This window comes from Haliotis cracherodii, unplaced genomic scaffold (assembly GCF_022045235.1).
Source record: "Haliotis cracherodii isolate W230 unplaced genomic scaffold, xgHalCrac1.p SCAF_10, whole genome shotgun sequence".
In the NCBI taxonomy this organism is placed as follows: domain Eukaryota; kingdom Metazoa; phylum Mollusca; class Gastropoda; order Lepetellida; family Haliotidae; genus Haliotis; species Haliotis cracherodii.
This window is the reverse complement of record NW_027266265.1, coordinates 40804735-40830971: the sequence shown is the minus strand read 5'-3', so window position 1 is coordinate 40830971 and position 26237 is coordinate 40804735. Positions and strand designations below refer to the sequence as shown.

Genomic DNA, 26237 nt, shown 5'->3' with positions numbered 1-26237 from the left:
ACTCACTTACTCACTCACTCAGTGGTTCATGGTCCTCTAGGCACGTGCATGAGCATCACAGTCACTCACTCATATTGCAACAAACCTTGAAAGTCACGCCCATTTTCGCGCACCTGTTGTGGAAGGTGATAATTGCCGATCGACGATATCTGTAGACGTATCGCGTGGGACACAATTATTTTAGTAAAAACAAAATCATCAGCGTGTACATCACAGATACATGAACCATAATGATTTTATAATTGATGTAACATCGAATGGTGATCCTTGAATATAAACAAAAGTTCAAATAAAAGATACCAAGAAGCTTGAATGTGGCATGTTGATTCATCGTCACCCGTTTCTGGGTCACGGGAGCATGCAATGTCAAACGGGTTTAATAATACGCCAATAATATCGTCAAAGACACATCGTTATTTCATATTAGTGGTGATAACTGATACTATGGAGTGATTTGTGTTTATTCTTGATGTGACAGGCGAAATATTTCAAAATTTACTGTAATTATTTTGTCACGAAGGATTATTAGCAGACTACCCCTGTCTGTGACATCACATCCAGTGACCTTTCCACTTACTGCAATAATGCTGTTAGAATTTACGATCTTTAGTTTCATATTTCTGTTGACATATCAAACGGAAAATGACAATTGGAGCATTCTTCGATTAAGAAGATGGTCAACTTTCGCCAAGGCAATGTAAACTTTGTTGATATTAAAATAGCAATAAGTGATGCCCTGGTCAGGCGATGCGCGCCATGTTTGATTTTCGAACGTCTGGCTGCATTTGTAATTTCGTATATCGTAAACACTCAACTAAAACACTTGAAATTTGTATTGGTGAATATCCATAAGTCATTTATTGTTTTCTGCAAATGTTATAACATGAAACGTTAGATTAACCCTACTGTTCTTATTTCTTCAACTGACATAATTACCTCGAAAAATAAGTTTTTGTTGTGTTTAACGTTTGTATAATAAATTTACTGAAATGGTTCATAATTTACCATCGAGCCGTTATTCGTTCATACAAAATCGGATTTTTACACAGTTAAAGATATCGGAGATATGATTATTGAAAACAATTTGCACAAATTTAACTATTAAAACAGCTTCCAAACATGAAACACATACCGCCCTCAATGACACAATTTAAGTTCAAGAAAATTTACAAATTTTGTGTTTTTATATGGTAATGATAGTCCCTTCAATTGTCCCTTGTTCAATGAATCAACTCTTCACGGCGCCTTATGCTGAAACAAACCAGCAGACTAAAGGTTAACATCTGAAAATGACAGACTTAGTGTGTATTTAGATATAAGGACATAATAATTGTATGGTCTTCTGAGAACTAAGTATTTTAATAAAACATTTAAATAATATCTTTGGAGTACTTAGTCTTATCGATGTTCACAAAATATATACGTGTCTGGGTTAACCTCAATCCCATTGCCATCGTAGCTCTTAGGGCGGTCAGGTGTGTCAGTTTTCCTTTTTAAATGGTCCGTTTTATGCTGTTTCTGTTTTTCGAATTTAACTTTGGTCAAGCATTTGTGATTAAGTATGCCCTAAAGTATTTAAATCTGCAAAGTTGCTATGTTGACTTTGCTGACAATATTGACGAACAAACTCTGTTCTGTACGGTTTTGGGGCACGGGTGGCCCAGTCGTCTAAGGCGCCGCGATTCGATGTGCAGAGTTGCTTCCCTTGGGCACGCCAGAAATCTATGATTGTGGGTTCGAATCCCGGTTCGCCCCAATTATGTTTCTAGGTTTGTCAGCACCATACCCGTGCTCGTGGGTTTCATCGAAGTGGTAAACGTCTGAGACCTGCATTACTTCGGGCTTTCCTCCCACATTAAGCTGACACGCCGCGATACAACTGTAATACTGCTAAAAGCGGCGTTAAACCCAACTCACTCACTATACGGTTTACAGTGAAATTACACACCATTACTACTCCATTGTTGCCCTAGGTGTTGTGAAGGTAAGGTATGCCTAGTGTACCGGAATGATCTACCTTAGATCGTTGTATTGTGCCCTGCTGGGATGGATTTTGAAATGAGATTCCAACATGGAGGACAATGACAATTTTAGGCTTAATATAGACAACGCCTCACCACTCTAAATATGTTCTATTACCAAAGGACTTACAAGTGTTTATGTCGACATGATCAAAATTGAAATAACTGGCTGTAATTTCAAAACCGGACCGGTCATTGTATAATTCAGTTAAGTATCTGCCACGTCTCGTTCCGCAAGGGTGCACCCTTAGCGTTCCTAAAATATCTTGCAATTTAGTATGGAACTCATATCTTGCAACAGAGCAGATATTATTTTGACGAGAATCGACATATGACGTATAAATGACCAAGAACTTTTATAGTCCTCATTACAGGATATACTTTGATGTCTAACAACCGAATCTTCGGTATTTTGGCATATTGGCTTAGAATATACAAATTGTGAAAGCTTCTGAAATTCGAGGAATATCATTTTGCAATATAATGGAATTCACCCCTGTCCTCATTTTGGTTCCACACGCTACGTATCCCGTTATTTACAGAGACGCTGTTCAATCCTGTCTCAGTCGGTAACGTGTAACAGTAAACAAAATGGTTTACACTGGTTTTCATTAGTTTCAGCGGTAGACGACGTTCATGTGAGATCATGCGCAGAGTTTAAAATCCATGATATTGTCTAAAGCGTACATAAAATGCTTTTGGGGATTGAAAAATGAGTTATGCCTTCGACAAACTCAAGAATATTTCTTGCCTCTGCTGCAACAAACACAAGAATATTACTTGACACTGCTGCAACAAACACAAGAATATTTCTTGCCTCTGCTGCAACAAACACAAGACACAATACCATACCACAGTTTAACATGAATACCACATTCAGACACAGTATGATGACTCCGAGCGGACCGGTCCTTGTTTTGGCCCCTTAATGTCGAGCGCCAGGCAGGGTATCAACAAGTACCATCTTTTAACGTCTTATGAAGCGCCCAGGTATGAAACACGGACCTTCTGTTCTCCGGGCGGACGCTCTACCACTAGACCACGGAGGCGGTCGAGAAATGTAGTGTATGTAAACTCTTGATGATGAAAAATGTGTATATCTCGCACAAATTCATATAACTCATGCTAATGAAACATAAATTTTAATATTTTTTTTAATTTGACGTTTACACGATATACGGCTTTTCCATTGGACAAGAGGTCGGTCACATGACCGCGAAATTGACGTTCATATGTGTGTAAACGACACATTTTGATGTTCATATGTTTTTTCACGAGACCGTGTTCTTGAAATGACGTAAACACTGACGGACTACTTCCACATTCCTAAGGAAACCCATGGGAGTCCCCTAGCACGAATACATACATGAGCGTTCTTTCTGATCATTTGGTCTCAGCGTTTCAGGATACATTGAGAAATGTAAGATAGCTTGACTGCATGATTGTTCACGAATGTCCTCGCTACGGCCCATCCTAATGAACAAACGAAGAAATGCACATCCAAACTATCGACTCGATCCGTGTCTAGGGCGACAGTGACCGTCTCCAGCAATCTAAGAATTTACCTTAGTGTCTGTTTGACGCATCTTTAATCACCTTTCAATGATCGGTCTGTTGATCAATGATGACTAACACATCTTACCGCCACAGGTTCATTAACAACTTCGGAAGTCTCTCCCGTCACGTTTATCGTGTCGGCCATGATGACGTCTTGTACTGGATGTAAATGTATTACGACGCGCTGTCATTGTGACTGACTTACTGAGGTAGTTTTTTACAGACCTTTGTCATCTAATAGTGATAATATTTGAACACATGTGTTGCAGAAAGATGATTCTGAAGAGCACGTTGTGCATCTATAGGCTCATGTCACCTCTTTTTGAGGAACTATTTTATTCCGCGATATGGTTGTTGTATGGCTGTCAGCGTAAACATGAAGTCACACGTACTAAAAAAATTGTGTTTAAATCTTGGCCTACATCCTATGAGGTAAGACAAATATATTACAAATATTGACAAATCTGGTATAACAAAAAGTAGAGTGGTGGCAATCCGCTCTCTGTGTTTCCCTCCAGAACACAATGGCTTCTATTTTGATGCAACACTTAAGGATGTTCATTGAGTATTATCGACCGAAGATGAACAGGAAGTTGTCCTTCAAGGATGCAGACTCAGGTGTAAGCTCCACGCAGTGTCGTTGTCTGTAGCGTGTCCTGGCAGAGCTGGGTCTCGTGGCTGCTCTCACACGCTGAAACAAGGTACACTCAGGGAATTCTTGAAAATAATAATTATGCTTCAGGTCGTTGAAACATACGAAATTGCCTGTGACAATAATTACATTGTTGCGAGGCGTTTTTCTTCAAACATATTCTGGGTTATGAGAAAATATCTGGGTTTGTAGCTGTTGCAGAAAATATAACTGATATTGAGAAACATTTTATATAGCTTTTATCAGCATCACCTTCGTGAGTTTCAATCCTTTGTTTTAACACAACGATTTGCTTTATGCTGAGGCTCGGGAACTTGAAAGGTGAGTGGGTGATTGTGTGTCATTATGACCCGACCGTTCTTCATTCTACCACTCTCAGTTTTACTTGCCCTGACTTCTTTATTGACAAGGGGGCACGGATGGCCCAGTCGTCTAAGGCGCCGCGATTCGCTGTGCAGAGTTGCGTCCCTTGGGCCCGCCAGAAACCTATGATTGTGGGTTCGAATCCCGGTTCGCCCCGATTATGTTTCTAGGTTTGTCAGCACCATACCCGTGCTCGTGGGTTTCACCGAAGTGGTAAACGTCTGAGACCTGCATCACTTCGGGCTTTCCTCCCACATTAAGCTGACACGCCGCGATATAACTGGAATACTGTTAAAAGCGGCGTTAAACCCAACTCACTCACTCACTATGGTATTATGCCATTTGGGGATTATTTTTTTAACTTTGACCCAAAAAAATGAACATGGAATAGTTTGGTGATAATCCCCTCTTTTAAATCCAAAAACTAATTGCATTGATCCTCACACAGAGAATCATTCGGGCTTTCCTCCCACATTAAGCTGCCACGCCGCGATATAACTGGAATACTGTTAAAAGCAGCGTTAAACCAAACTCACTCACTCACTCACAATTGGAATACGGAACTCATCTCTGTTGTCGTACAGCTTCGTACCTCCTCCTATACATTATGAGGACGAAGTTCTCTTAAGATTACACAATTACAATCCACTAATATAAATATCTTTTGAATCTGATTCAAGTAAGAAATACTCCCTAAAGCAGAATATCAGTGTAATAAACCGAGTTGCAATTAGAGGTTGGCATTTGGCAAGCTAAAAACGGTGACATTCTTTGAAGCAACACTTTTCAAGAGTCTGACGCCTTAGATCATCAATGAACAACATACAATTTCGATATATTCATTAATTTACCCAAACTGGACCAAATACCGACATGTTTGCACTGACAAAATGTGAAATGCTTATTAAGTAATTTCATTGGAGTATATCAACATCATCAACAACTTCTGAGTACAGTTCTGAAAGCACACCCACCTGAGCCAGGGACCCTTCCCTCTTGAATACTTCAATCACCATGGTAACTGGTATGGGAAGAACCGGCAGGACTGCAATAAACCAGCCGAAGACACGGGCAGATTCGGGGTAGTCATATTCTCCGTACTTAGGCGGCATGTATGAAGACAACGTCAACCCCAAGGCAATCTGAAGACATGTTCCATTATTTTATAGACTGCATTCCTCACCAGACGTAAAGACAGAAATGTAACAATACGTCAGATTCACTTTCAATTTGTAGGATTCAGTTTAAGCTTGTAGGATTCAGTTTCAATTTGTAGGATTCAGTTTCCATTTGTAGGATTCAGTTCAGTTTGTAGGATTTAACTTCAATTAGTAGGATTCAGTTTCAATTTGTAGGATTGTTTCATTTTGTAGGATTCCGTTTCAATTTGTAGGATTCAGTTTCAATAAGTAGGATTCAGTTTCAATTTGTAGGATTCAATTTCAATTAGTTGGATTCAGTTTCAGTTAGTATGATTCAGTTTCAATTTGTAGGATTCAGTTTCAGTTAGTAGGATTCAGCTTCAATTAGTAGGATTCAGCTTAAATTAGTAGGATTCAGTTTCGATTTGTAGGAATCAGGTTCAATTTGTAGGATTCAGTTTCGGTTTGTAGATTTCAATTTCAATTAGTAGGATTCAGTTTTAGTTAGTAGGATTCAGTTTCAATTTGTAGGAGTCAGTTTCAATTTGTAGGATTCAGTTTCAATTAGTAGGAGTCAGTTTCAATTAGTAGGATTCAGCTTCAATTTGTAGGATTCAGTTTCAATTTGTAGGATTCAGTTTCAGTTTGTAGGATTCAGTTTCGGTTTGTAGGATTCAATTTCAATTAGTAGGATTCAGTTTCAGTTAGTAGGATTCAGTTTCAATTTGTAGGATTCAGTTTCAATAAGTAGGATTCAGTTTCAATTTGTAGGTTTCAGTTTCAATTAGTGGGATTCAGTTTCAATTAGTAGTAACCCGAAGGTTAGCAACGTGGAAAAATAAGTTATGAGTATCACCATCACCATCGCCTCATGGGCTTTTACTCGTTTCTCGTTTTTAATTTTGGCTAGATTCACATTGTATATATATATATATCGAACGCAGGACCACATGTAAATGCAATGAGCCATTCTGTATTAAGATGTAAGCATATATTCAATGAAGAACAACCAATTGAATGATGAGTAAGTGAACGGTGATGCATTTTGTCTTCATTGATGGTTTGTTTGTTTGTTTGTTTGTTTGTTTGTTTGTTTGTTGTTGTTGTTGTTGTTGTTGTTGTTTGTTTTTTGTTTTTTTGGGGGGTGCGGTGGGGAGCCTAGTGGTTAAAGCGTTCGTTCGTCACGCTGAAGAGCCGGGTTCGATTCCCGATATGGGTACAATGTATGAAGCCCATTTCTGGTGTCCCCCGCCGTGATATTGCTGGAATATTGCTAAAAGCGGCGTAAAACCATTTTCACTCACTCATTGATGTTTTTAAACTGAACTTCAACAAGCCACCTACAGTTAACAGCAATGGAAGGATGATGAAGCACACTATCTTGAAGATTGCAGGCAGGCGCTTTCCTGTCATGGCCTCCACATCAGATGAGAAACGTTCAGCGCCTGTCAACATGAGGACAAAAGGTGCTTACTGGGTATTTATATAAATAGTTTCATTACACATGTATTATCAGAACTAAGGGTGTTCCACCAGTACCGATCCAAAAAGCCAGGACAGCAAATGAATAATACTTCATGGCTGTTGAATATTTAGACGTTCAGAAACAAAGAACTGTAAGGATATCTAAAGCTTGGAATGAAATTGACGACTTATCTCCACTGTAATTAGAAAATGCCAGCTTCATAATTATACATGATTTAAGAAAGTACACAAAATGGCATTGTACCATATTAGTCCAAAGAATAACATTGAAGCATCTGACGAATTGTATACATGTATTTACATGGAAACGTTATGACTTTGTGGATGAAATTGACCCTGTTAAAAGCGGCGTTAAACCCAACTCACCCACTCACTCACTCACAATTGGAATACGGAACTCATTTTCAATTTTCAATTTGTAGGATTCAGTTCCAATTAGTTGGATTCAGTTTCAATTAGTAGGATTCAGTTTCAACTAGTAGGATTCAATTTCAAATGGTAGGATTCAGTTTCAATTAGTAGGATTCAGTTTCAATAAGTAGGATTCAGTTTCAATTTGTAGGGTTCAGTTTCAATTAGTATATCGAACGCAGGGCCACATGTAAATGCAATGAACCATTCTGTATTAAGATATAAGCATATATTCAATGAAGAACAACCAATTGAATGATGAAATTGATCCTGGACATTAGCAACAACGTGGCAAAATAATTACCAGGTCTTTTCAGGTGAAAAACATTACATGATAACACTGACATTTCCAAGCACTGCATGGTTTCAAAAACAGATTGCAATGACAGCAGTCATATTCGGGCAAACATTCAAGCAATGCCATTTACATGAAGTAACTACAATGTGGCTCATTTCTAGCTTAATATCAAAGTGAGTGAGTGAGTATGGTTTTTAGCAATGTCCCAGCAATATTACGACGAGGAACACCAGAAAATGGCTTCACACATTGTACCCATGTGGGGAATCGAACCCGGGTCTTCGGCGTGACGAGCGAACGTTTTAACCACTAGGCTACCGCCCCTCAGAATGATAAACAGTATATTCAAATAGTACTTAATATCATCTCATGATTTGATATTTTGCAAACGTTGTGAAAGTCAACTATAGCAATATGCCACGTCACTCAAAGAGGACAACGTGTTCTTTGACCAAATAGACAAATCGACTATATATGTTGAAATGTTCAATACCGTAGCACCAGCCAACGATCACACATTCAAGTATGGCAATGACGAAACTGGTCACTGCCCAAGTGTACCAGTCGGTTAACTGATATGCGTAGACTCCTCCCTGGAATAAACATGTACACCCACACATTTATCAAGGCCTTCACACAAGAAATATGACTGTTATGAAATAAATTGGCGGGTAGTGTGATTTCAAATTACATTGACAACAGTTATCACTGACGCTTGATGGCAAGGAAACTAATTTTATAATTGACTAAGCAGGCTTTGAAATTCTCCCTGAAACCAAGTGGGATGTACGGTGGCCTACATAATTATACATGATGGAGTGGAAGTCATCGGTATACACGTGTTGAATGGAGGGGATCTACATACACAAGATGCAGTGGAAGGTATCTGTATTGACATGCTGAATGGTGGGGATCTACATACACAGGATGGAGTGGGCGGTATCTGTATTCATGTGTTGAATGGAGGGGATCTACATACACAGGAGGGAGTGGAAGGTATCTGTATTCATGTGTTGAATGGAGGGGATCTACATACACAGGAGGGAGTGGAAGGTATCTGTATACACGTGTTGAATGGAAGGCAGCTACATACACAGGAGGGAGTGGAAGGTATCTGTATACACGTGTTGAATGGAGGGGATCTACATACACAGGAGGGAGTGGAAGGTATCTGTATTGACATGTTGAATGGAGGGGATCTACATACACAGGAGGGAGTGGAAGGTATCTGTATTCACGTGTTGAATGGAAGGCAGCTACATACACAGGGTGGAGTGGAAGGTATCTGTATACACGTGTTGAATGGAGGGGATCTACATACACAGGATGGAGTGGAAGGTATCTGTATACACGTGTTGAATGGAGGGGATCTACATACACAGGGGGGAGTGGAAGGTATCTGTATACACGAGTTGAATGCAGGGGATCTACATACACAGGAGGGAGGGGAAGGTATCTGTATACACATGTTGAATGGAGGGGATCTACATACACAGGAGGGAGTGGAAGGTATCTGTATACACGTGTTGAATGGAGGGGATCTACATACACAGGATGGAGTGGAAGGTATCTGTATACACGTGTTGAATGGAGGGGATCTACATACACAGGAGGGAGTGGAAGGTATCTGTATACACGTGTTGAATGGAGGGGATCTACATACACAGGAGGGAGTGGAAGGTATCTGTATACACGTGTTGAATGGAGGGGATCTACATACACAGGAGGGAGTGGAAGGTATCTGTATACACGTGTTGAATGGAGGGGATCTACATACACAGGAGGGAGTGGAAGGTATCTGTATACACGTGTTGAATGGAGGGGATCTACATACACAGGATGGAGTGGAAGGTATCTGTATACACGTGTTGAATGGAGGGGATCTACATACACAGGAGGGAGTGGAAGGTATCTGTATACACGTGTTGAATGGAGGGGATCTACATACACAGGAGGGAGTGGAAGGTATCTGTATTCACGTGTTGAATAGAGGGGATCTACATACATAGGAGGGAGTGGAAGGTATCTGTATTCACGTGTTGAATAGAGGGGATCTACATACACAGGATGGAGTGGAAGGTATCTGTATTGACATGTTGAATGGAGGGGATCTACATACACAGGATGGAGTGGAAGGTATCTGTATTCATGTGTTGAATAGAGGGGATCTACATACACAGGATGGAGTGGAAGGTATCTGTATTCACGTGTTGAATGGAGGGGATCTCCATGCACAGGATGGAGTGGAAGGTATCTGTATTCACGTGTTGAATGGAGGGGATCTACATACACAGGATGGAGTGGAAGGTATCTGTATACACGTGTTGAATGCAGGGGATCTACATACACAGGATGCAGTGGAAGGTATCTGTATACACTTTTGAATGGAGGGGATCTCCATACATAGGAGGGAGTGGAAGGTATCTGTATTCACGTGTTGAATGGATGGGATCTACATACACAGGATGGAGAGGAAGGTATCTGTATACACGTGTTGAATGGAGGGGAACTACATACACAGGAGATTGGAAGGTATCTGTATTCACGTGTTATATCTAGTGATCTACATACACGATGAGGTGAGGGTATCATAATATACGTGTTCAAACTTTAAGACGTACATGTTTTTGACATTTATTGTTATATTGCAACCACAAACTTACCCTAGTTGTGAATATTAGGCCGACAAGGAATACAACTCCCATAAACACAGCAGCCAAAGTACTCTGAATATGCTTGGTGTGAAACCGTCGTGGTAGAAGATCCTCTATGCAACCAACAGCAGTTTCGACGTGTCCGAACTATTAATAAAAATCCGCGCTACGGTTCAAAATGCCTATGGAACTGCGTGTAAGGTGTTTGTGCATGCGCGCTTGTGTTTGTGTGTGCGTGCGTGCGTGCGTGCGTGCGTGTGTGTGCGTGCGTGTGTGTGGGGGGGTACGTGTGTGTGTGTGTGTGTGTGTACGTGTGTGGGGGGGGTACGTGTGTGTGTGTGTGTACGTGTGTGTGTGTACGTGTGTGTGTGTACGTGTGTGTGTGTGTATGTGTGTCATTAGGTTAGTAGCATGTATGTATTCTGATCCACAGACAATTCCATTTAATTGTTACATATCACACATAGTGAATGATTTTATGGTTTTGTGTTTGGTTACCAATGAGTCGATCGCCATCATCAGGACTGTTACAAAGAAAAAGACAGACCAGAGCTGAGGAAGCGGAAGTAGAGCAACTGCTTCTGGGTAGACGATGAATCCTATACCAGGACCTGAAAAGTGAAATCTTATGGACATAGGCTTTATTGTCGATTTTATTGTCATTCACAACATACTACAACATACCGAACTAATGTGTAAATGAATGGACATGGAAATTAAGTATGGCATCCTTTTCACAGGTATGACATGACCAAACTCAATGCCATACAATACCCTGACATTCTCTTCATTCAGATAAATGCTTACGAAAACTGTAATCTGAGTCTAAGATGCTTACCGGATGTGATGACGTCGACTACAGGTTGTTGTAGACTATGCGCCAGGAAACCGACTGTTGCAAAAACCACGAGGCCAGCAAATAAACTCGTCAGCGCCCCAATTACAGTCACGATGATAGAGTCCCTGGATGTAAAAGTCTCACATCACAGTTTCTTCTCGTATTCATGCTTACAGCATAACGTTTTCTTTGTTTGTTTGTTTGTTGTTCAACGCCGCAATCAGCAATATTCCAGATATATGACGGTGGTCTGTAAATAATCGAATCTGGACAGACAATCCAGTGATTGACATCATGAGCATCGATCCACGTAATTGGCATACGATGACATGTATCAACGAAGTCAGCGAGCCTGACCACCAGATCCCCTCAGTCGCCTCTTACGACAAGCATAGTCGCCTTTCACGGCAAGCATAGGTTGCTAAGACCTGGTCTACCCCGGATCTTCGCGAGTCTACAATATTACGTGATATAAAAAGCAACATCAATAATTGTTTTTCTGAAGTTTAAAAGGCATCTTTCAGCACATTTTCATGAAGACATCTACTCGACTTCAAAGTCGCGATCCACAATTTGGACATGCATGATAATGAACGGCGCACAATTTGGATGTTTGCGTTTTTTATGAGAGCATGATTCTCCCAACCGTTGAGCTATTAAGCATGATTCTCCCAAGCTGTTTAGCTATTAAGTGGTCATAAAACACTTTTGTTTAACCGTAGAAAATAATGTTAACGTAAAGCCACATCTTGCTGTAAATCAACGTCAACGTGCCGTTGGTATGCTGCGAACCGGTTGTCAGACATTGTAATGTTCAACGATGCACAATATCATCTCCTTGGAGACGTTATTAACAGCAGGGCAGCAATCATGACTTACAATGTGCCGTTCGTCCAAGTGTGACGACAACCATTTTCGGTTGGTGCATCTACGGAATTGATACCAAACTGCCATATTAACAGCTCCAACAATTCCTGGGTTGAGACCAATTGGTGGCAGAACTGTGCGCAGCCGGTTGAGGGAGCACAACATCCTATGAGTGGCGTACACTACCGGGACGATATCGTTTGAGATCATTTTCTACCCTCTGTGCAAATGCATTGATGTAACGCCATGTTGAAGCAGGATAATGCCCGCCCACTTGATACACTTGTGGTAACAGCCTTTTTGAGGCAGCATAACATTGCTCTACTGCCATGGCCGGATGTTTCTCCAGATCTCTCCCCAAAAGAACATGTCTAGGATGAGATAAAACGACGCCTGCGACAGGACCAGAACCAGCCGGTAACGCAAGCTCAATCTTTGGTTGACATTTGGAACAACATCCCACGGTATCATCTGGTGTCTTCAACGCGTTACCGCTGCTTCGTCTGCATCAACGCAAATGTTGGTCTCACCCGATGTCGACATTGTTAACTGAGTTGTTTTTTATTTGTTCTTTTAGGAGGTGTCGCTCTCCTGTTACCTTGTATGGCTTTAGTAAGTGAATGTGTTATGATAAAACACTGATCAGATGAATGACCAAATATGTTATTGTCAGTAACAACATTTATACCACTTTACATGAAGCACAGTTACTATTTTTCGTTTGTGTAGAATACCGATTATTGGGAACGTGAAGTATAAAGTGATCAAAATTACATATTTAATGTTGTGCCAGCAAATATGTCATCATCCTTTGATTCAACTTATAAATATGCATTTGTAAGAGTCATGGGTGCCTCTTAACTGATTTTTTTTCCAGCTACAGGACTACAAGTGGGTTTACTATTTTCCACAGGGGAGAAGAAAGAAGGTGTCAGAAATATTCCACAATTTATTATTAATATTAGCAGCAGTAATGGCTGGAAATGTTCTTTAAAAAATGTTAAAAAAAGATGAAATCAGAAATGTCCAAATAAACGAGAACAAAGACCCAGTTCCGTGCTGGATTAGTTTCTTTTGATTTTGTGACACATTGTACGATTTATTTATGTTGTGTTGTTTAAGTGATCATGATCAAGAACCGTTTATATTAGATGTTATGGAGGTTGCATGTTTTGAAAGGATAAGCAATATGTACAAGTGTAGGTGGGTTATCTGATACCCCCCCATATTGAAATAGAAATGACAAGGCTATAACCTTTATGCATTTGGCTATAAGGTATTGTTTGTCGTTAATGTCAATGTCAAATGGTGTTCCGAAACATACCTTTAATTCTTTTTTCTTATAAACAAAGTACAAACTATGTAAGGCTGTATTAACATGACCGCAGCATTACGATTGTACCAAATATGTCGCGTACTATCAATAGTTTATCTCTTTTTGGGAAAAAGAAAACTTAAACATTTCATCATAACTTGTGTAAGAAACAATCGGAATTGTTTGTTTACATTCTGTTTATTTCTATCTTTAAAAAAACATCCATGGCCCATCTTCAGGCCACCAGAACATTTAAATCTTCACCAAAAAGCGAGTGGTGATTAGATAATTAAGTTCCTCCAGCCATTTACGAAAATCGCTTTCATGAGAAAAAGTGGAAAGGAACTTTACCTTATAAGATTTGAATGAAATGAATTGTGGCTCGCCATGACGATTACCGTTCCCATGGCAGTACCAACCGAATTGAACACTTGCATCAGGGCCTCTAACCACACCTGAAGATAAATCAATTACAACATATTTATTTGTCCACTTTAAACGTTATGATGATATAATATACATACATAGGCTTGTGTGTATGATTAGCACGTCCCCGACACTAATAACATCATTGCAATTATTATATACAGAAAACTACGGTTATAACGAACACGCTTATAACGAACTAACGGATATAACGAACTAACTATTTAGTCCCGACTATTTGCTGTAGTTATACTGTATATATGCTTATAACGAATTACGGTTATAACGAACTAAAAGTAGTAGTCCCTTTGAGTTCGGTATAACCGCAGTTTACTGTAGTGCACATTTCCGAGTACCTGAGGATGTTGAAGGAGGTTGAAGTTGGGGGTTAGGTAGATGAGAATCCCATCCACAGCACCCGGCATCGTGCACGACCTCACCAACAACACCAGCAGTAGGAAGTACGGCATCAACGCTGTCACATACACCACCTGTTGTCAGATATTAATACAGTGGCACCAATAACAATGAACAGATTCAGGACGGATATAAATAAGAAATGTGTTAATGACATGAAAAACAATTAGAGGGGATGACTATATTTTATTTTCTATGTTGTCTTCTGCTAATATATAGAGGGCAAATGAATTCTCTGTTGGGAGTGTCAACGAGACATATATATCGTCGAAACGAACATGAGAAAGAAGTTGTTTATACGTAGCATTTAAAGCTTGTTTTGGTTATCATACTCCCAGATTCCACTCAAAGACAGTTCATGCCCTTTTATCGTAATTTGACAGCGGGTGAATGATACCTTTCCAAGAGATCTGATTCCTTTCATCATACAAAGAAAGATGATAGCACACGTGAGGAACCAGCAGATGACGAGATGTGGTTGCATTTCCCCGAGGTCATCTATCCCTGACGAAACACCTAGAGCCTTGTACCTTGGATGGATGAAGTAAGTGGATTGGGATCAACGCTGACTTCTTCAGCAATATTTCTGGAATATGGTTCTTCCACATTATTATAAATCCGTCAACTTAATTCGCCTACAGACAAAGGAAGTAATTTGGATGCTTGGCATCGTCTGGCATGTAAGATAACATGGAGATTATCTGTTTTCTGCAGTTTAGTTCAGAAGTTTTGTTGTTTTTTTATAATTAAAAATAATGGTTAGCTTTCTCTTAATCAAAACAATATTTCAACTGAGCGAAGAAACTCTTTTGGTGTAATGACAATAAGTCGGCTAAATCAGTAAGACAATACTCATATATATAATGAGTAGGGCATAAGGTTTGTGAAATAAGATGTTTATCTCATTCAATTATAGGCATTGTGGATATAATAGCATATGGTCTTACTTACACCGTTTCTATTCCTTTCTCATAATATTTGTCAGTAACAGTTCATAGCGGGTAATTCTAACTAAAGTATGTGGAATGGATACTATTTTTATGTGAAGTTTACACGATGTGCGGCTTTCCGATTTGACGAGAGGTCGGAAACTAACGTTAATAAGAGTATGAACGGCACCTTTTGACGTTCATACGATATTCACGAGACTGTATTCTTGAAATGACGGAAACACTGACGGACTACTTCCACATTCTTGGGGAAAACATTTAAGGCAAAGCAAGAGATGACGATTACATGGAAGGATCTCTATAACTCAGTGATGATATCAGATCTTCGAGGAAAGGGTATGCACGTCCTGCCCCAACTGCAGCGCCCGGCACTCACACAATGTGCATACAGATGTGAGTTTGCTGTCTGCCGCCGCACAGCAGTACTCCTTCTTTGAGTGGGATTTAGAAGTTGGAGTGATGAAGTAAGACGAGTTCTATGGATGAACAACTTCTTTATTACAATTAGTGCGACGTTTCGGTGTAGATCCTAACACCTTTATCACTTGCTTGATAAAGGTGTTAGGATCTACACCGAAACGTCGCACTAATTGTAATAAAGAATTTCTTCATCCATAGAACTCTTCTTACTTCAGCAGTACTCCTGTCATACAATGGCGGACTGTAAAAGAATAGAGGCTTGACCAGAAAGTCAAGTGACTCGACAGTGGGTTTACTGAAGTTGTTGGAACTAAAAACGATTTCTTAGTTTTGAATTACATTTGATGTGTACAACGCGGAGATTCTGCTGCTTATGAGTGAAGAGAAACGTTTACGAAATATGTTCGTTTTGCAAAATAGTTTGGAACCGCTTTTTAACTATTCACCATGAAATAATGTTGCACAAGCAGTCATATGTGTAATATATATATGGCGTCTGTTACTTGTAATTAGATATACAACGCTGATGTCTTATTATCTGCAGCAAATTAGCAATATTTCAGTAATGTCAAGGTAGGAGACACCTAAAATGGGCTTCGATCTCAGCTTCAAGTGAGAGGAAAACCCATCCACTTCAGAGATGTTTACCACTTTTATTAAATTAAACCCACGAGTACTGACTTAGTGTTAAAAAAGGAATCATGTCGAAGCATGGATTTGGATTTATGACCACAGGGGTCTGACACGCCTCAGGCACGGACATTAGATGACCGGACATCAATGCAACACAATGTGAACCATCAAAATTTAATGTCACCAAATCAATAGGCCTCTCTCGTTACACATCCGGGCTCATGGACTAACAGACGGACAGACATTGCTTTAAAGGGTACATGGACAGGTAGAAAGTTAAAGTAAATAAAATTTGAAAAGAAATCAGGATTCAGTGTGTTTATATGGAAATGCATTTGACAAGGTTTTCAAACTGTTTGATTGGCATTGTAGAAGTTGGTGAGTAAATACGAAAACATGCGACTTAATGATTATAAACCTCTGGTTTAAGGCATTCATGATCAGTGATACTCACACTGAAGTTTCCATGTGCCGACACCCTTTACAACTCGGACCACATCTTCATAAACCATTTGAAATAAGGAGTGAGTGAGTGAGTTGGGTTTAACGCCGCTTTTAACAGTATTACAGTTATATCACGGCGTGTCAGCTTAATGTGGGAGGAAAGCCCGAAGTGATGCAGGCCTCAGACGTTTACCACTTCGATGAAACCCATGAGCACGGGTAAGGTGCTGACAAACCTAGAAACATAATTGGGGCGAACCGGGATTCGAACCCACAATCATAGGTTTCTGGCGTGCCCAAGGGACGCGACTCTGCACAGCGAATCACGGCGCCTTAGACGACTGGGCCACCTGTGCCCCTATATGAAATAAGGATACTGGGTAAAGACTCACTGCCAGAACTCTTCTGTCGATGTATGACCAAACTTGCGTGGAGACTCCTGTTTGCTGCTGCTGTTTCCACGAAAGATGTCTTCACTTGCATATTCGGTATTATTAGTGTCTGTATATGTTGTCTTACCACCTACATTCGTACACTGCAGCGTGTTCCATGAGTTGTCACAAGTGGTCCAGGGCAGGACGGTAGAGAAGGAGCTGTACAGGTAGTAGAGGGCCCAGGCAAACACCATGCTGTAGTACGGGACGACGATGCAGGTGACGAACAGTATGCAAAAACCAATGCCTAAATGTAAAAACGTGAGAAATGTTCTTGATGTAAGTAGATCGTGACGGAAACTTCAGTGACAATATGTGACAAATGCATGACATAGTGTTATATGTTGATTCCCAAACTGAACCGACCGCCGCCGTGGTCTAGTGGTAGAGCGTCCGGGGTTCCTTCCCTGCCCGCTTCATACGCAAAGACGTTAAAAGATGGTACTTGTTATTACCCTGTCTGTCGCTCGGTATAAATGGCTAATACAAGGACTGAGTCAGTTTGCTGTGTCTGAGTGGGGTATTCATGTTAAACTGCGGCATGGTATCTCAGTGAGCTAGCACTATGAATCGGCATTAGTCCGGGAAAGTACACGCAGCCACACACACACACACACACACACACACACACACACACACACAGGTACATGCACAAGGACTGAGTCAGTTTGCTGTGTCTGAGTGGGGTATTCATGTTAAACTGCGGCATGGTATCTCAGTGAGCTAGCACTATAAATCGGCATTAGTCCGGAAAAGTACAAGCAGCCACACACACACACACACACACACACACACACACACACACACACACACACACACACACACACTAATGTGATTTACAAGATTTCAGGAAGAACAAGGCAAATATGTGGACCTCACATCCGAAATGTTACGCATGCATCCTAAGTACCAAGTCCTCTGACTCCCCATTGTTCTCGGTCCCTTATGTTTGGTACCTCCCAATTATTAAGACTGTTCTTCATCCCAAATAGATACAAGGTTTCTCCTATTCATAACCTTCGCACCTTCTGTTTGTATGAGCAAGTGGAAATGTCCTGAATAACATGTCATAAGTAAATGATGAAATGACATTCTTATCAGATCCAGAATCAACCAGCATATCAATATTCTTCCCGTTAACATCATAACAGTGGGGGCGATCGGGTAGCCTAGTGGATAATGCGTTCGCTCGTCACGCCGAAGGCCCGGGTTCGAATCCCGACATGGGTACAATGTGTGAAGCCCATTTCTGGGCCGTGATATTGCTGGAATATTGCTAAAGCGGCGTAAAACCATACTCACTCACTCACTCATAACAGTGGATACATCTGAGCAAATGTAATGATAAAATTCACAATATTCTGAAAAGGAAACTGTATCTGAGCCTCAGGGTAGTAACTGTCCAACACCTACTGATGAGTTCTATTAGGTCTATGGGGTATATTAGAAACATGTCTCCCCTGTCTTGATTTTCAAACTCTTGCAAGAAGTCCCTTCTAGCCATATAAAGAAGAATCCTTCATTGCCCCACAATAATTTACCTTATGATCTGGAAAAACACAACTGTAACACTTAAATTTAAGGGTTTAAGGACTGAAAAGAGTTGTTAGAATTCACTCTATTAATTACTAATGGTGCAATAGTTTTAGAATTTTGTTGGAGGAGAGACGTGACGACTACAACCGGCTTTGTTGGGAACCTGCTTATTGAGATGAGATCGGGTGACATCCGGTTACATCAGTAATGTATTCCGGGCAACTAATCAGAGTAACATGAATTATATATCATTACTCTATCGGTATCAATAAATCATATCTGAATTACATAACTACTGAACATTTAACTGATACCGACCTTATCACGACCTTGATTTGTTCAGTACATTACTTAAGATGCAACAAGCTTAATGTATGCACCTAAGTTTTCTATAATAACCTGAACAATGGTACTGACCTGTGACATAAATGGCACTGACCTTTGTATTTTAGAAAATAGAAATACAAAGTTTTATTCGCATAGAGAAACTTGTGTCTTGGAAACTAACAATGACATCATCATATAGAACTGTGAACAGAGTAAAACCCCATTACAGGAAATGTATTTACAACATCAAATGGGTTATTAGAATTCTAAAAACTCATATTATGTCAAATATTTGGGCAGTACTCACATTCCGGAGCAACTTCTTTGTATGCTGTTCGATATTAGTTACTGAAACATAATCAGTGTCAAAATATTAACCATTACACTAAAGGTATACTTTACACTTTGTGTGTTGTGGCCTTACCTTTCATCAGTGGACATATTGCCCAAACCTTGATTGGTCCTTGGGCTGAAAACTGACCGAGAGCAACTTCAAGAATAAAGAGCGGGACGGCTACCACAGCTGTCGAGATGACATACGGAATCAGGAACGCCCCTGTGAAATAAACAGGGATAAAACTAATGTGCCAGTTCTTGTTTCATTGATAAGATTATAGTGGCCCTGACCCTTGTTTGTAAGGTATATGACCTCAACAAATATTAGAGAGATTAAGCTGCACATCCATAAAAGTCTTATCACCACCGTTCCTTTGACAGAGATAAGGGAACCTCCACAGGTTGCCTAGACCCACTGAGAATCCGAGAAGAGCAAGGATACCCTGCAACTTGTTGGACCATTGTGTTTTCCTCAGATTCACATCTTCATGATTTTCGTGATTATCTTCCTGTAATAGTATTGTATTCTTTGTTATTGTTACATTTGTGCAAGCAGTATATATTTAGGAAAAGGGCTTTGCTTTGTTCATAACTGCAGAGTCTTTTTTGTAAAATGTGCAACATGTTTTTTTTGTTTTTTCAGGTGAACAATTGACATACCTTTTCGCGAACTCCTGGTAACCTCAATTGTTGATAGTGATTAAAAATAAACTTGCATATTGGGATATAGTCTTTGGATTATTTCTTTAGAAACGGCAATGTTTTTGTTGCTTTTATTTATTTGCACAGACAGACACATGAAGTTTATTACAGCTAACCTGAATTATGATATGACAGGACATAATCTTACCTTAGTATTGGGGTCATGTGTGGATAAAACAGTACCTTCCTCTTGAACTTCCATAGTTTTAAGGGGTTAGCTGAAGAAAATACAATATTTTGTAGTGAGTGTCCTCCATCATCAGCTGCCTGTCAACTCCAAACCAAATGAAGACACCTTCCAGTTTACGAGTGTGTTAACTTGTAACTCCAAACCGACAGAAGACATGAACCTACCAGTTGAGCAGTGTGTTAACATGTAACTTCTCCAAACCAAATGAAGACATTAACCTTTCCAGTTTAGGAGTTTGTTAACTTGTAACTTCTCCAATCCGACTGAAGATACGAACCTTCCAGTTTATGAGGGTGTTAACTTGTAACTTCTCCAAGTTAGGAGGGGGTATTACTTTCTCCAAACTGACTGAAGACTTGAACCTGCCAGTTTGGAAGTATGATTCGCACAATAATGACGATCCATGATAAAATACTTTTACAAAATTGGTATATTTATTAAGAAATATAATTATCAAGTTAAACGGATTATTTTCTCTGAAGCCAGCAGATGCATATTGCTGACATATACTGAACATAAACAGCAGGGGATCACGAATATTTCCTATTTTGGGGAGAGGGGGGATATATTCTTAGGTGAATAGTAAGCACACGATTTCATAAAATTATCTCCAAACATATTCATGATCCCTTACTTTGTTTGTCTGGAATATAATCAGTTCATACTAGTTACATGTAAAACAGCCATTTTTTTTTAATAATTGATAATAAAGTGGACCCTATATATCTTTATCTCAGAAATAACAACGTATTGAAAGATAGACATTTAAAATGCGTGTGACAACACATTGCAAGGAAAATATATTTTATATATGGCAGGCGAGTTGTCCAGACGTCTGTTGGTTTGCAAAAGTTGATTGTTGACTTGAAACTTCGCAGGAAGCAGCTGGGAAGCACTATTATTGAATGTCGGGCACTTTTGTATGACAGCTGGCATTGCAAACGACATAACTGTTTAAATGCAATACATTGTACATCTTGGTGAATTGGAAAACTCCTAAATTGAACCACTTTACATATCGACTCCTTGTCTTTGCTTAGTATTTGTGACTCTAAATTGTAACTCATTCATTCACTCACCCAACTCTTTGCCTTTCAGTGACATTCATTTGGCGGTTCAGTTTCTGCTTACAAGTTTAAGGAATGCAAGGTTGATTGATTTTGTTTCCTCTATAACAGTTCTTATTGATGATGAACTACTGACGTTACATTTCTGTCTAACAGCTGGGCCGTTGAGAAAATATTCATGGTAGTAGTTAAAACAACGAATATGAGTATTCCTGTGTGAATAAGATATTCAAAGGTGCGATTGTTCTTTCACACATATACAGCTAAAACATCAGTAATGTGTGCTATCACGCTGCGCTACAGGCATTCAAGCGTCACAGTTACAGTCAGATGGACACTAGATAATTCCTACAATCCAAAGTAAGTTGAGTATATGCGAATATATGAATTGACAGCGTAATAGTCAGTAGATATGGCTGCTGGGATTGTTAGTTTTCTTTCCGCTTCTACGCATGCAAGGAGGTGACCAATCTGAGACAATATATTTTATTAATATTTAGAATTATAAGTATTTTCGGGAACAAATATGAACATGAAAATGTAATGGTCGACGCCTTACTAACTAATGACCATCTTACAATGTATAATGACCATGGGCCAAATTGGAAAGGACTTATAAATAAAAGAAAAGTATTGAATATTCCACATAACAATACTTGCAGTACACTTGTCTCCAATTGTTTACATACTTGCAAGACTTTAGTTTGTCAGTTTATGGAGGACATTAGTCCTAATCATCATAAGATATTGATGAGACCACAAGACAATACTTCACAACACATGTAACGTGTTGGATTTGGCTGACCTGATACATAATTCATTAAATATTTGTTCATTTTCCACAACTCATGATGTATATTTGTTTTTGTTGCTTTTTAGTCCAAGACGCCAGTAGTGGCAGGACCCTAAGCCACTGTCATAAAAGACACATGATTTAATAATATACACTCCTAACACACGCATGCAAACATGCACGCACGCACGCACGCACGCACGCACACACACACAAATCGAATAACTTTCCCTTTGTCCCATCCGAGTCCTTTGCTTATAATGTTTTGGCACCAGACCATGAAGACTGGAATACTCGAATCTCAAACAAATTGAACACTGGATACCCAAAGACACGAGTCATTTAACTAGTGCTATAAGGTTAAAAATGCATCTCAAAAACATTAGAAAATGATAACAAATAAAACCATTATAGCTGCAATGAGGAGTTGCATTAGATATAGTTTGTGACAGAACTTTTAGTTTGAAAGGAATCAATAGATAAAAGACATTTCACATTTATCACAAGTGTATTCTGGACATTTCATAATTATCATTGGATTGGTTCCTGGCTATCGTCCATTAGTTAATGAAACAAATAGAGAGTTTCAAGGTATATTTCATTTGGAGCTTCCGGATGCGTGTCATAAAATCAATAGAGAGATGAGCAATATGGCACGTAGGCTTCTGTATTTTTCCGATTACGACACACATGAGTTCATGGTCAGATCTAACTTTTAACGAATCAAAAGGAGGTATTGTGACATGTGACAAGGACAGGACAGGATCGAACACTATAAAATGATACCCTCAACATTAGGAGAGGAGAGCGCGGTTTGCAATCGATCGAGTCGAATCCCGATCGTTCTAAGTTTCCCCAGTTAGTGACGAGTCTAGTCGGTCTGATCCTGTCCTGTATTGATAGATGGGCTGAGAGTAAGTAAAACTATGTGAGTATAAAACTGGTGTTGTCATAAATCAACCGCCCTCCCAACCACCCCTACCGCCCACTCCTCCCCAGGACCCCTCTCCTCCTATTTCTGAACAGAATTTGGACTTATCACCCTCTACCGACGAGCTTTTACATTAGTTCTCCCTGACGTTTCCTCATTAAGTTCGTTCTCAGGCCCCGACGCACAAAATCCACCCCCTGACTTCAATATGGGAGATTCGACCTTGATGCCAGAACATTTCACTGGCAGAAACACGACCCATGCTGCGGAATGGCTTGACCGTTTCCTTCATTTTGGAAATTATAAACAGTGGACTGACGCACAGAAAGTAGAAGTTTTTCCATTATTTTTGAAGGACAAGGCGAGTGGCAATGTCTTGGCGTAATTGACCACGAGGACAAGGAACGGCAATACATTTAGTAACTGTATTAGGGTCGCACATGACGCCCGAAAGCAGTTACGACACTATGCTTATTTACTTCTCCTTAACTGTTAACGCTGCACTTCGCAATATTCTCGCTGTATGAACCCAGCCTTTTATAAGTCCAGTATTGGCGAGGTAACCTGCAACTGATATGTCTTCTTGTAGTTTTCTGATTTTGAGGTTGGTGGTGAGGGCTTTGACTTTTTCCCACTGGTGGCTTGTGGCTTGGGTTGTCACTGTTATGGTCTGATAGAGCTGATTAGGATTCATCTTTGGAGACTGAGCTTTGATGTTCTTTAATTCGGGTTTTGAGGGGCCTAGATGTTTCTCCAATATATGCTTGTCCGCAATTGCACGGAATGTGTTACACCTCCCCTGAAAAAAAGGATTATGACTGATTGTCCTGATGGTTCTAGTTTGTGGCTCGATGAAAATTACATCAACAAACCACCATCCAGCTACAAACTAGAACCATCAGGACAATCAGTCATGATCCTTTTGTTTATATTACGGGCTTCGTAGGTCAATATGTTTACTACCCTTTCTGTGTACATAACAGGCTTCTCCGCTCCAGAGTAACTACATCTGATATCTACTCTACTGTATAAACACTGCCTCCTACCTGTATATACTAGTCAACCATACTCCGTATATCACTTGCTTGATAATGGTTGATGCATGTTATCGTATCCCAATTGCCTAGATCGATGCTCATGGTGTCAATCACTGGACAGTCTGTTCCAGACTAAGTTATTTACAGAGTGCCGTCATTTGATAGCTGGGATATTGCTGAGTACGGCGTTAAACAAAAAAACATACAAACATACTTTGTAGCTCCTCTCAAGTAACGTTTGCAACATGGCCATAGTTCGCCCATTCATACTTTCAGGGACACGGACGTGATCAACAAGTGCGCTATTTCGACTATAATAAGGAACAAGGTTTTAAGGCTCGTGTCGATAGTTACGCATGCTATCAATCGTTGGTTTGCCTGGCCTCACTCACTCACCCCAACGACATTAGTGTACAACTTCCAGTTTCAAACTATAAAACTGCTAAATAAGGTTAAAGCCAGCAATCATATTGAAAAATAAGAAAAAATAAGACATTTTACCTACCCCAAGTTCTATGGCAAGACAAATTCTATCAACAGTATTGCTATGAAATCAGTATCATGAACGTTGTCGACCTCAGTCTTCACTGTCTGCTTCAACTGTCTGAACTGGCTGCCTCGCGTTGTCTACCTCTCCCAGTTATGGACCATCTGCCTCTCGTTGGCCACCTGCTTCATTAAGAACAATTATGACAAAGCCGTGAAAACATTCTCATAACTTCTGGCTGGTAATATAACACGTTTAGACCACGTTTACGAATAATACATACTCAGTGGACGAGACTGCTGGTAACTCTTGTGTATGGTCAAATATTGCAATCACCTTCAGGAGGCATCATATTGTTGGGTTTGAGAATAATTCAGTATTGCTCGCTGACGATGCAGTCCATGTAATGATACCTAACGCAATTACAGGGCGTTTCACATATGTTCCATGATATATGTAACGCTAGAAATTGAATTACTCAATCAATCATAATTGTAAAGGCTATACATGATATTCTGGTTGAAAGTTATGTAAATATGTACCAGCTGGTGAATCTGCAGGGAGTTAACATTGTTTAAGGTTTGTAATGTTAGTGTGTTCTAGCGTTAAATCATTCAGGATCTTAGAAAGGATGTCTACGAAGACTGCACATATATTATACATACATTTTATACATAATTATGCAAACTTTGTAATGTCCATTTTGAAGGAGACATCATTTTATATATATCTTATGTAAGCAGTGGTGTGGAAGTTATTATATTTAGATGCCCTAATTATCTGTCAGCTTCTGGAATAGCATGTATGAATGTCAAACGTAATCGAAAAGTGGAATATCCTGTGATGTTCTTGTGACACTGGGCTGGTCTAGCACTGTGTGGAAAGTGCTGGAAGCTAGTTGGACTATGCAAGTGGAGAAGGAGCGTGCCTGTCGGATCTCACATTTCATCTGACATTTCATCAAGAACAGCTTTCGTGTGAAGATCACCTTTTCACCCTGGTGTTCTGCCTCCTTGGTCTATCTCGGAAACTTGACTACTGCTGGGACGAGGTGATTATTATTCTTGTCACGATCATTTCCTCCGCTCTCACATGTGATACTGCCATTGAATATTGTACTACCACTCTATTATGTATAACCACGGTAATTGCTGTGCAGTAATTTGTACTGATTTGTTAACCTAGTTATTGTAATACATTATAATATTATTTGTAACACAATTTATATATATATATGTATTGTTTTTTCCTCTGCAGACGAGTTTTGCACTACTATGCAGAAACTTAGCGCGGCATCGTCCCCAGGTGTGATATCAACCCAGGCCAACACACCTGGTATGTTTACATGTCGTTATCTAGTGTATGCATTTGATCATATATCAAGACAGAATATTTTCTAATTAACATGTAAGTAAATATATTCTACCCAGTGCATTTACAACAATACTATGTACTGTATCTCATCATACTAGTATACATATGAATGGTATGTATATATCTGTGT

At 39.7% G+C, this 26237-nt stretch overlaps 1 protein-coding gene across 1 annotated transcript; it reads right to left on the bottom strand.

Annotated features, from left to right (window-relative positions):
- Nucleotides 1–4146: 4146 nt before the first annotated feature.
- LOC139453821 (sodium- and chloride-dependent betaine transporter-like) lies at nucleotides 4147–24499 on the bottom strand. The gene is made up of 15 exons (XM_071235280.1): nucleotides 24461–24499; nucleotides 23739–24008; nucleotides 19891–20035; nucleotides 19615–19746; nucleotides 17286–17574; nucleotides 14844–14976; nucleotides 14386–14520; nucleotides 13955–14058; nucleotides 11422–11546; nucleotides 11082–11194; nucleotides 10593–10730; nucleotides 8423–8522; nucleotides 7080–7180; nucleotides 5568–5735; nucleotides 4147–4269 (listed from the first exon to the last, which is right to left on the bottom strand). Exons 1-15 carry the CDS (start codon nucleotides 24497–24499, stop codon nucleotides 4147–4149), a joined length of 2115 nt encoding a protein of 704 aa, XP_071091381.1.
- Nucleotides 24500–26237: the final 1738 nt, after the last annotated feature.

Excerpts from the sequence above, each read along its gene's own strand:
- LOC139453821 (XM_071235280.1), bottom strand. The coding sequence starts at position 24,499 with ATGGCCATGTTGCAAACGTTACTTGAGAGGAGCTACAAA. Across the intron at positions 20,036-23,738 it reads CTGGACTTATAAAAGGCTGG|GAAGATAATCACGAAAATCA; the intron begins GTTCATACAGCG and ends ATACTATTACAG. Across the intron at positions 8,523-10,592 it reads GCCTAATATTCACAACTAGG|GGAGGAGTCTACGCATATCA; the intron begins GTAAGTTTGTGG and ends TGTTTATTCCAG.